Source organism: Tauraco erythrolophus, chromosome 4, assembly GCF_009769465.1.
Source record: "Tauraco erythrolophus isolate bTauEry1 chromosome 4, bTauEry1.pri, whole genome shotgun sequence".
NCBI classification, from domain to species: domain Eukaryota; kingdom Metazoa; phylum Chordata; class Aves; order Musophagiformes; family Musophagidae; genus Tauraco; species Tauraco erythrolophus.
Genome location: NC_141468.1, coordinates 31,063,245 through 31,076,015, shown reverse-complemented (window position 1 = coordinate 31,076,015; position 12,771 = coordinate 31,063,245). Strand labels below are relative to the sequence as shown.

General features: G+C 38.1%; 1 protein-coding gene across 1 annotated transcript in view; it reads right to left on the bottom strand.

The window, feature by feature from the left end:
- The window catches only part of PPP1R3A (protein phosphatase 1 regulatory subunit 3A), a 29,003-nt gene that overhangs the window by 3,859 nt on the left and 12,373 nt on the right, over positions 1-12,771 (bottom strand). The window contains 3 exon segments of the mRNA XM_086609919.1: positions 909-1,045; positions 1,160-1,218; positions 12,459-12,500. Of these exon segments, the coding sequence (XP_086466045.1) occupies positions 909-1,045; positions 1,160-1,218; positions 12,459-12,500 (238 nt within the window).

Genomic DNA, 12,771 nt, shown 5'->3' with positions numbered 1-12,771 from the left:
GCTTTTTATGTTTCACAATAAAAAGAAAGGGAAGTTGACTTTCAGGCAGTGAAAGGTCCCACAATAGGCAACAATTTTCAACTTTTTTTAAGTAAAAGACAAGAAAAGATTATATTCAAATAAGAGGAATTTATTCTCTCTCTATCAATAAGAAAAAAAAAAAGAACGTTTCTCATCTTCCTCCTGTCTGATTCAGCATTCACATTTTCACAGGTGATAGCTATTATAATCTATGATTATGAATCTATGCACCCAAATGATATGAGCTGAGAACAGACATTGAGAATAATAGATTGCTGTACGTCTCATTTATTGCCATTTTTTCTTTTATACTGAAAAATGCAAGCCAAACCACACACACATGCACACACACACAAATCCAAATAGATTGAATGTTCACTGAGTGTGAAATTTATTATTAACGAATTTAATGTCAAATACTGATATAGAAAAATCTGCTAATATAAATATATGTATTTATTTTGCTCATGCAGCATATTACACAGTTATCCTTTGAAAAACTCCAAAGGCAAACAGCACCATATCTATAAGAATTTTACCAAATATAAAGCATTTATTTAAGAATATTGCCATCCTAGAGACTAAAATGAGAGATTTTTGAAATGCTACTCTTCTAATTCCTTCAAACTGTCATTTAGAGCCTCTGGTAAAGAAGTAAAAGGGAGAAGTCATTAATTTAAGACCAGAAAAAGTTGATGCACTATACTGAAGTCAAAGCACCTTCTATTGTTGAATCAGTTAGAGATTCAATGAAAGTACAGACCAAGGCTTTACATTTGTAAATTAGTACATCAGTCAGCTCTGTTAAAAGGGGGTATTTCGCCAGCTTTGAAGCGTAAATGGATTCATATCATTTAATACTGTAGATATAATTGTATAACACTTACCAGCAACTCTAATTCTTTTTCATCATCTTCGTGATCACCCTGGTTGTATTCTGCATTTTTATCTTTTATATTTTCATTAGCTGGTTTGGCGTCTTTGTCTTCTGCTTGCGAATAAACAATCTCTGGGATGTTTGTGTCTGAAGAGTTAACAAAAACATACTTGAATAATTTCCATGAGGTTGTTTGTCGCACTATCTTTTTTTTAATTAACATGTGCAGTAAGGAAGAACTAATTAAACCGGATGTTGTACCTGAAGTCCTTGAATTATTCCATGTGTCATCGTCAGACGTTGCCAATATTTCTTCTTTGCTGTTTAACAAAAAGAAACTTCTTGTGTTATTCTGCAAAAATTGTTATTCTAATTCCTCTTACACTCAGCTATAAAAACTGTTCGTTAATTACACAAAATTTTGAATGCTGTTTGAAATTCTGAAAATAACTGATGTATAAAATGTAGTGGTTTTTTATGTGACCTGATGTTAAGTCTTGGTCAAAAAAAGAATTGGCCAAGAAAATGAAAATGTGTTGACCCTCTGATTACATTGCAAAGCTGATGGGTTTTCCCAGGCCTTTTCCGAGAAAGCAGCACAAAGGTGATTAGATGGGTCAGTGACAGGAGAGCGTGACTTTGGGGTCAGGCAAGGGTCTGGAAGGATATATGTGTTCAGAAGACTGGGCCTCTCTGTTGCTTATACGTTTCAAATACTGTATGTATACAGAGATCTCTGGAAAAAGACATCTTTGTTACCTGAAATAAATCAAAAGATTCTTCCTGTGTATATACAGTATAAATCCTGTTGCTAAGCTGTGCCTGGCCAGCAGGAACGAATTCTACTTCCCTGCAGCCGGTGCAATTTTTGCTGTTGCTTTGCTGGCTGTGAAAACAAAGGCCAAGTCCAACACAACAAACACCTACAGAGAGATGCTGAGTGCCTGCAGTCCTCATCAATATCAATGTAAAGTGATAGCAGTTTGAATTAGATGCTTATAGGGATGTAACCTTTAGTGGAAAAGGAGAGAAAAAAAAAACATAAAAAGAATGTCACTTATGTAAAATGTAAGTTATTATATCAGTCCTCTATGAGGAGCAATATTTTCTCTGTAGGTCTTAATTTATACGTTTTTCAACCAGCCGTCCACCTCTGTTACTGAAAATTACTTTCTAATTTTTAAATATTAATCTTTTCCCTTTCTATTTTCTCATAGCATCTTTCGTTTGAATTGATATAACATTAAGTCTGCCACCTAAACGCTTAATTCAGAAGGAGGATGCTAAATTTACACTTTCTTAAAAGAACCTAGACATCGACTGTCACCAACTTGTTAAAATCCAGTCTTTATAGAGATCGCCAGACTAAAGCAGACAGAAGATCCTGCCAGTCTAGCATCTGATCTCTGAGGCTGGCCGCCATCAGATACTTCAGGGGAAGATGTAACGTTCTTGTAGGAAAATACCTGCAGCAATTTGCATTGCCCTATTAAATTTTCTCTTAGGCTTTTGTTGTTAGAGACTGTCCTTGAAGCACAAGGTTTAACGCTCTCTCAAGAGTTCTTTTTCACTATTAATTGCAATAATGCTGAATATTCTTGCAGTTCATATGAATGTCATGTCACTCTTGAATTCTGGTACATGCATAGCCTCCGCACATTTCTCACTCTCCTACTCACACCAAGTTGTACTTTTCCCCTGCCAGCAGTTGCTATAATCTGCACTTCATCTTGAAGAGGCTGGCAGAGCCAGGCTCTTATTTTCAGTAGATCTGTGGGGTTTTGAAGGTAAATCATTGCTGCTTATTATTTATACATCATTATTCTTTTTTTTCTTTACTATTCAAATGCTTATCTTAGTGTTACATCTGGTTCCCAGTTTTCTTCTGCCGTTTTGTATCTTTTTAACCCACCTACTTTCATAAGCTAGACAATTGGTAGGCTGGGGCTTAACCCTGAGATAGAAGCATTAAAGCATTTAGGTGCTAATAGAGTGTCTGCAAAGGTCCCAGATCAGGAGCCAAGATACATATAACACATGAGCTGAGTCAGTCACCCCGAAATAATGATCCCAAAACCACATGGGCACAGCAAGGAACCTTCTACTACTATCAAATGGGGGTGGGGGGAAGTGTCTTGAAGCTTTTCTTTGAATGTAGCTGGCTACCTGCAGTGTACAACTCTGTGGACACAACTTTCTGGAAGCAGGGATAGAATCCTTTGCTGCTAGAAGGAGCTCTCATCTACTTCTTAAAAGAATGGAGTTTGATATGTCTTTTTTTCTTCCAGGAGCATTCCCAGAAGAAGGGGAGATGCTGATGCCCATATCTAACATAATAGTCTACTGACAGTCAGAACTCACATCCAAGATGCAGCGACACTTTCAGTTTCTATCACACCTTGATGTGATTAAAAACCCCACTGCACATACATCCAAAAAAGACCCAGATTACCAGGATGCGGACCATTTGGGGAGAAACTGGAGGGCAGATTTGCCTACTGCTCTTGAAGTTGGATGTACAAACAGGATCCTTCTTCTTTAGTTTACTCTTCATTCTTTGTAGAAAAGAGAAATTGGATTCTACCCCCTGTTCCCTGTGTTCTCTGCCCAGTGATAGTTTTTGGTTTTGTTTAGCAACTTTCAGTGTAAAACATAGACACAGTCTTTGAATAAGGATGCTAAGGAGGAGTACCGATTTTCTGAACCTTGAAATGAACAGGTATAAAGCGGCTTCAAAGCTGAATGTTTATGGTCATGTGCCAGGATGGAGTTTAGCTTATCTAGCCTTAATTTTCTAAGCATCTATGCTCAGACAGTCGTACACGTCACACCTATCATCGGTGGGGAGAGATTAATGCTTCTGAAGGGAGATTCAGTCCCTCTGCCATGGACATCACAAGTGAGCTGGAGTGAAATATCCTTCCAAGGAAGTACTCTGCCTCTGGAGGAAACTGATCATAAAGGGAACATACAGTGACTGTCTTAGGCTGGAACCATAAGTTTTAGATAACTGAAATTAGCTGAGTGACCCTCACCTTGTAGCTCTAAATTCAAACTGGAACATAGCTATTGAGTTTTAGTGGCTGGGGCTGTAACACCCTGTGCATGACCTGAGACCCTTAGCTTTACTTTTTTTGTAGTCAGAGTTGAATTTGTCCTCAGTTCTTGTTCTAGTAGCATCTGGAGCCCTGGTCTGCAAGTTTCTTTTCACAACTACAATATAGGTAATAAATAGCAATGGTGATACAGTCTCACAGCCTGAATCCACACTGGAGGGCTTGTAATGTTACTTCTTGCATGTTGCATTGAATTTTATAAAGATTGCCGATTTATAGCCCTTTATTTATGCACACTTGTCCTGCAAAAACTTAAGTACAGGGAAAGTCAGTGTACCAGCTATTTTCTTTATTTTACTTCTACATCAGATATATCTATCCTCATATAATTATTCTAGTGGGAAATTTAAAATTAACCTAAATTGAGGATGTTGATACTGCAGTCTTTGATGATCACAGCATAAATCAGTAGTCATTTAGCAGCACTACTTCAGTCTAAGGAGTGATATGAAGATGCAGAGACTACGGGTGCATAAAATTAGAAAACAATCTCAAACATATATGTACACCCTAAATATTGAAATACTTCCCAAAACCCAATAAAAATTATTCCCTTCATCAAATAGTCGCAATTAGAAGGTGTTTGTCTAGTTAGCAAGATTTTTGACTGACTGTTTTTTCACCCTATTTCTCTGAAAAGCTCCTAGCTCACTATCAGAATTCCATGAGCATATTTTTTAACTACAATTTTAATCAAGCTTTTGTGGAGGGTTGTCTAAATGTGCCTACATTGTGCAGTGAGAGATACAAAATTTGTGTTCTGTTTAAAAACATCTACTTTTACTTTTAAGTGGTCTGGGCATTCTGACAACGCAAGCTAGAAAAATCCATAACATCAACTGATGCAGTTCCCTTCCAGCATAAGTACCTGTATACCTGCAGAAGCTCACTTGCTTTTTATCCTTCAGCTGAATGGGGCATGCCTTCATAAAGTAAATCAGGAACTTAAGAATTTCTACCAGCTTCAAAAAAAATACTTATGCTTATATGGTTCATTCTTCGTGGAATTACCATTCACTTGGACTGAGTGACAAAAAGAAAGGAGGAATGAAAAGAGGTTATCACTATACATTTGCATTTAGAGAGAACAAATAGGAAATTCAGGGACTAGTTAGTACTGAAAATTTGATTGACTTTATGCAAAGGAGTTCAGAAGTCCTAAAGTTGTGTGGAATTGGCATCCCAAACAGAGAAAAAATGTTAAAATTGAACCCTAAAGATGTGAGGAGTAGATAGGCAACATGAAAAGTGATAAGAAAAAATAATTAATTTGCAATTAAACAATATTCCTTTGCCTTCAGAAAAGCTTGGGATAAAGTAAGACCTGTCAAGGCTTTGGAATTAGTATTTTTAAGTTAAATAGGGATTTTTTTCAGAAGTGAGGTTTGAACAAAGTTTCAGATAACCTGTTTGTAAACCCATCAATCAAAAAACTTCTCCTAAACGTTTCCACCATAATGCTAGTAGTGGGGCAGAATCTTACAGGAACAGAGATCTTATATGGCATAACTGATAGGAACAAAGTTTTAGAAAATATTTCATCCGGCCTGGGAACAGAACTTGGTGTTCAAATAAACTCCAATTAAGAGGAGCAAGTAATCTTCAACCCAAAATACTGAGAGACTCAACAGAGGAAATCACGTATTGGTTTAAAATCTTCGCTATTCGAGCCTAACAAATTGGTCCTGATACTACTGTAAAAGCATCAAAAGAGTAAGAAAAGTAGTAGCTATATTGAGGAAATAGAAGAGAAGTAGTGTCAGGGCAACTGCAGGCCCAGGTGTCTTAAAAAAGTCTTCACAAAAGATTTAGAACAAAACTTAAATGAGATAATAAATACAGATAAATGGAAAATGGCTGAAAAATGCTAGACTCACCTGACAATATCTGTCTTTGGTAAGATTACTATATTTCCCTTGTCTAAAAATCAGTTATCTAATCTATCTGGACTTCATTAATGCATGTGTTGTGCAGCCACATGGGAAATTTATTAATTAAACTGGAGAAGAGGGAGATGAGTACAAGAGCTGGGCGGTGGGAGAGGGACTTGGTGCCAAACGGGGCCCTGTGAGCTGGGCTGCACGGAGCTGGAAGACGTTGCCGGGGAATTGGTGAGGACCGGTCGTGCAATCAGACTTACTCAGTCATGTTATTACAGACCAAGGCACAAAAAGTCAATGTTAAATTAAATCTGTGGCAGATAGGAAGTTGGGAGATATCACCAACACAGAAGAGGATTGAAAGAAATGGGTGGCCTGGAGGATCAGCATAATAGATATGGGACGAAATTCAAAATTATAAAGTGCCAGGTTATACTAGAAAGACTTTCTGCCACAAAATGAGGACTCAGAAATTGGAAGAAACAGATGAACAAGAAGAGTCTGAGTTTGTTTTTGACAGAAAACACTTTCAAGCCAGCAGCATGAGATGGCAGTGGCAACAAGGAAAAGAGAGTTCTGCAGGAATGTGTTGGAGAAGATATTCCCAGTAATGAAAGATTTCCAAGAAATATTCATGTCACAGCACCAAGCACTGGAAAGAACTCCTCTGGAACATTTGTATACAATATTCAAGGAAGATTAATTCAAACTGGAACAGGTGCAGAAGAGGACTACAAGAAGACTGGCAGCATGAAAAATCTATATTAAACAAGGAGACAAATTGAGTATTTCTATTTTCAGCCTAGCAAAATAAAGTCTGAGAGGAGAAATAAATGCCTTCTCTTAACATAGCAAAGGGGTAAATACTGACAAGGCAGAAAAGATATTAAGTAGCAAGTATCTGTTAATGTATTAATAGATAGATATCACAAAAACATTTGTTGTGAAAATTTAGAAGAAGATCTGTAAGCATTAGAAAAGTATATCCTGTAATTTTTCCGTGCAAGTACCAGGCACGAGAAACTGAGAAGGTCTCGGTATGGAAACATGGATATATTTTTGTGAACAGGATTATGCAACACATTTCCTAAGGGATAAGACTTCATGGTCCCATAGTCTCGGTCCATCCCTATTTCAAATGCTCCTATGCAGCTATATGCCCTGAAAGTTACGCTTTCGGAAGCACACATTTCACCGTGGAACCGCAGGTGCTTTGGTCTGGCTGAAATAGATTTGGGACTATAGCCAGTAGCTACTAATCTCTTCATAATGAGTAAGGTTGTTATGGCTTGTTGTGGTTTTAATTCACACACTGATATTTGGCAAAAGTTGTGTCTTTATGTTTGTATAACCTGCAGCACTGTTCACATCGTTCTGTGTTATATCCACTTTTGCTAGATCTTGATACCTAAATTACAAGATATTTATTTTACAGAATGTGGGAAAAGGCTAAAATTGTTGGACTACAGGATATGGAAAGAAGAAAATGTACCTATAAAACTCTTGAAATAAATGCAACTTGAACAATTTTATACTATCTCATATTTAAAAGAAAATGTAGGAATATGTTATTTATTCTGAAATTTAGAGAGGCGTATGGATGTCGAAGTATTTAAACAATATATTTCTCAAATATTTAGCTAAAAAAATGCACGGGAAAAAGGTTTTCAATACAATTTTATTTAAAAATCCAGGTAGGCTTAGGGTCTCACAGCTTCTGGTTTTTGCTTCAAGGTGGATTCAAAATCAAAACAATCCTCTTCTACTCTGAAGTTGAGGTGAAGCTAAAACGTTCTCATGAAAGGAGCTGTCAAGAATGAAGTTGCCAACCAAACAGTAACTCTATTTTATTTTCAGGTCAGATTTCTAAATCTAAGAAGAGCCTAATAGAAGCAGCAACCCTCAATACAACTAGTGCTTTTGGTTTTAGCGCCAAAAATAACGAGTCTTGCTGAAGAACGATGCCACTGGGATGTAAACAACATACGAGATCTTTGAAAAGAAGTAGTTAAATGTGTCAGCAATGCTTTACTGAGAAGCAAAAGAGCAAAGAGTAAATGCTCTGGTTTGAGATGTCACTGAGGCCAAACAGGTATCCTGCACAGAACTGTAACACCACGAAGCTGGGAAGAAGAGTGGCAAGTAGGGAGGGAAGGGCTGGCAGCTTGGTTTGTTTAGTTTTGTATCATTAGCAGCAGATGTCATGTCAAAAGTAAGTAGAGAAGGAAATAGAAAAATTTATTTTTAAAAATCAATAACAAAAATTCTTTTTAAAATTTTACTTGCTTACTGAAAGCAGAAATCTTGTGAAAGGTTTGGAAGAGTTGGGTTAAAAAAACATTGATGAGAAACTAAATAAAAGATTCTCCACATGTAATTCTGAACTTCAGTAGTATCATATGCAATGTCATTCAAAACCCACAAACTGCAACAAAAATAAATTTCTAAGGAGCAAGGAATTTTGGAAAGCAGTAGGAAAGACTGTGTATATGTAAAGTTCTAAATGGGGCTTTAAAGTTGTATTAAATCGTAAAACTCAGTAGAGTAAGAATTCAATCCATTCTTTACTAACATAACCCTTCATAATAGATGGCTTACTGGAAGATTACATTTAAAATATTTCTCTATACTAGAGCAGGGGAGAAAATGTTAGCAAAACCAATTCATGGAGAGAAGAAAATACAAAAAAGGAAAAAAACTGCTACTATACAAAAAAAAAGTTAACAACATAAACTTGATCCTAGTCTCATTATCCTGGTGAAACTATCACTGAAGACATCCCACTACCATCCGGGATCAAGATCCAAATCATGTCCTGACCTCTCTATCTTTGTACGACAACTCACAAAAGGGGTTCAGGAGCCACTGAGGATCCTGGTGTGGATCTCCAAAGTGCAGACTTTGACTGCTCTTGAATATATGAACTAAATATTTAACATGCAAAGATAAACTCGTTCCTTGCCTCCGTAAGGCTCAGTCCAAAACTCACTGTAGGGACAAGTTTCCTACTGATTTAAATTAATGCCTGTGTTATCAATCGCTGAAGTTATACTCTCATAACACAACCACTCCACCATTTCTTATCACATGTGGTTCCAGCACCTTATAAATATTAGTCTCAAGCTCCGGTGCTGCCAGAGAATTCACAGCTCAGCTTGAGAAGGGGAAGTACAATCTTGGCTTGAAGCCACCTTTATGCTCCTCACCTCTTCGTGCCTCCTGTAAGGTGGCATGGAGATGACAAAGAGGCTGAGGATTATCTGCCTGTGCACCGGCATATGAAGGCATATACCTTATTTCTCTTTTGGAGAATTTCTAAGGCAGAAGACTGTGCCTGCTGGAGGTGTGACAAAGAGCCTCCTTCCCGAACCACGCTTGACCTCTTGTTTCTGAGTGCTTGAAAATTGAAAGGCTACAAAATGTCTGCAGCAGAAACACGTGTTGGGGGACATCCTTATGTGCAACCACGGATGTGTTGTGGAGAGAAGCTGCTAAGTGCTCAGCTTCCCGGGAGCAGACGGGTACCACGCACAGGGGCGGCAGCAGTGCCCAGCAGTGCCTGACAGCCAGGTGGGTGGGCAGCACGATCTGGCCTTGCCCCGAGATCCACCTGCAAGTTCTACCTACTGAGGATTTGAGCGAAATCTGTAGCTAAAGAAGAGAAAAAAGTCTTGATAAAGCTAAGGAGCAAAATCATTGTTATTGCAGGAATTGGCACTTATTTCCCATTCATTTACCTGCACATTTTGTCTAAACGAAGGCAGAATATTATTTTTATGAACAGTATGCTCTCGTTTGGAATTGACGCTAATGAATGCAAGGCCCTTTCCCCCTCTTGTTTGTACCATCAAATTAATTAGCTCTATTGTGACATCAGTATTGTTATCAAGCAGTTCAAGGCTTGAGCATTTTCCTTTCTTTTTCTAAAGGGCATCTTCAGTGCCCTTTATCTACCATAAGAATCATGCATCACTTGTATTTTTCACAACTAATGCTGTTTATTATAAAAACTGATTGCGATGTGAAGATTGTTATACTGTGTGGCAAATTGCCCAAACAATTACTGTAAATGCATGAGCCATAAACTGTACTGCCAAGGACACTGGTAGGTTAGCTCCTATAAAAGAAACAATTAGAGTCTGAGGTGAAAATAATAGAGATGAGATGACAGTTATTGAAAAGGCAGAACATCCAGTTTAATGTTGTAAATATAGGTTTGTGGATTACACTGATGGTTTTAAAGTGTTTATGGCTTATTGAATGGAATAGAATATTACATACTTTAGAACGGGGCCATAATTATTATTCCTTTTTAATTGTGATGTCTGATGCATTTGTGAGCAGTTGTTGAGAACATCCTCACATTATTCTGATTCTAGTTCTAAATTATCATCCTGCTCCAAGGGTTTTTTTCTTTTTTTTTTTTTATTTTACTTTTTTAGCATTTTGTTGTTCAGGGTCTGTTCTGAACAAAGTATTTTCTCCTGAGGAACTTAGAGTGCTTAGAGGGTTACAGCAATAATTATTTCAGTTTCAGCCTACACACTTCACTGCTTTAAATCATCATTAGAAGTTTCATCCCTCAGCAACTCCTGCTGAGACAGTCTTAAACTCCTAGAAACCATTAAATAAGAATAGCTTATCTTTATAACAATTTGTATATAAAGGTATTGATAAGAATTTGCTAGAAATTAAGGGAATATCTTTTTTTCTTTGGAATCATCTAAATACAGAATAAGGTTGTTTATAATTTCTAAAGAATTTCAATCATTCATATCAGATTTGCAGCATATGAGGATTAGGGTGCATAAAAAAAGATGTGCACCCTACAAGAAGACATGCTGCGATGGACTGTGGTAGATACGAAGAAAATACAAAAAAAGTGACATTACAGTATGAGAAAAATTAAACAGTCCTCTGCTCTCTTAAGATAGGACATAGGGATAAAACACAATGAAAGAAAATTCAAATGTTAGGCCCTAGGGAGAGCACTAAACACAGAATTATGACTGGCCAAGAAGGCAGAAGGTGTGGGGCAGTAAAATCAGAACCGAGGAGAGTCTGCCTAGGGTTTGCAGAAGAGGGCAAAATGAGCAGCAGAGCAAAGATAGCAACCAGCAAAAGGCAGTCGGTGTCAACACTGCAGCATGTGAGAGCTCTGAAGCACCCAATCCATTAGTAGGGGGGAAAAAAAAGCAATAAAGTGGCTCTGCAAGGAAGTTGCACAGAAACTAAGTGCTTAGCTGTACCACCTTTCAGGGAAATGTTCTAATTTGTTTTCAGGCTTTTACATACTGATAAGAGAAGCCAAACTTAATGCTAGGTAGAGGCATCGCAGCTGTGTTGCAAACTGATGGCACCAGGCTGAAGTTCAGGGAGGTGTTGGAGGTCCAGGGAGGTGTTGGGGAGCCGAGCTCAGGACGTGGCTGGGCCATGGGCCTGAGCAGCTGAAATAACTGCCTCCTGTGAAAACTCAAAGTAGAGTCCTGAGGACTAAACCTTAGGTACAGCAGAAACAAACAGCTGCACAAATTACAGACAGACGAGGACTGCGGAGAGCAGTGTGAGTGGTGGCACGCAGCATGGCTGTCGGTGCTGACGACAATGCAGAGGGCGACTGAAGCCCAGAGATCACCAGTCCTCAGCCCTGGGCTCCTAACGCACACTCCGAAATTGCTATTTGCCAGATAACTTTACCTGAAAATGCAGCCAGTTCCTACCTAAGAGCATGTCGGCTTCGAATGATCCCTCCTTGTGGAGATGTCATGCTATGCGTGCCTGAACCACGACGTTGCTATTACATGTCATGTGTGGCAGTGTCCTTGCCTTCTGTTTATACAATTAATTATTTCACGAGGTATTTAAAAAATTGAAGCACAACAGAAAGAAAAATAATTTAAGCAACGCAGAAGTCAGTAATTTAAATTACGTTGTTAGATTCCAGACTGAGACTACACAGGAAAAGATTCAGAAATTAAAGCAAAAACTGCAAAGAAAATCAACAGCCATAAATAAATGGCTGTGTGAACATTAAGCAAAAATTACTGAATAATATTTAAAAATATTATAGCGTTACAAGTGATCCTATTAGAATGAAGCTGTACTTAAAATCAGCGCCCTTATGACAAATCTAGACAGGATTGATTTTCTTACATGACCTTCAACCACCAGCAGTGTTAGAGAAGGCTCAATCTAGTTCTTAGTAAATAGGCGTCACCAAACAAAGAGGACTGACACTAATTAGCTCCCTTGTTGATAGTGAAGACACAAGAGAACAGAGGCAGGGAGACCAAGTGACCCGCTCATTGTTAGAGCAGTAGGTGAGGATATTTGCACGCTGACCTGGCAATGGAGACCTGCACCGCCAGCTACCATTTGGAAACTACGCCGCGAATAGAAGACTGTGTTATCAGGAGAGTCAGTCTGGCAACTTCCGAAAGCATTTTGCATGATAATAGAGTCACAAAGAACCTCTCCTTAAATGTTTGGAATCTGAGGAAGAGAATATCAGCCTGTGGTGTTTCTCCACCTCAAGGAAATACTCCTTATTTTCCAACATCTCACCTAAGAAAAAGGGCTGACATTAGAAGATGAGAAAAGGTGAGTCTGCAAAAGGACTGTAAAGGACCGTCAGTAGCTTCTAAACAAGGAGGCATTGGAAAGGAAGTTTGGAAAACAAAGTAGAAAAAGATGTTCAGAATAAGCAGTATATAGTATGATGATTAATAGTATCGAGGGGGACAATTGATCAAGAGAGCAGCTGTAAGGGAATTTGAGTGTTTTTTCTGAAAAGATAATTCCCAGTAGGGTTCAGGCAATGTTTGTAATAAACCTATTTTTATTAAGATTATTGGATTGGTGCTATCCAGGGGATTAT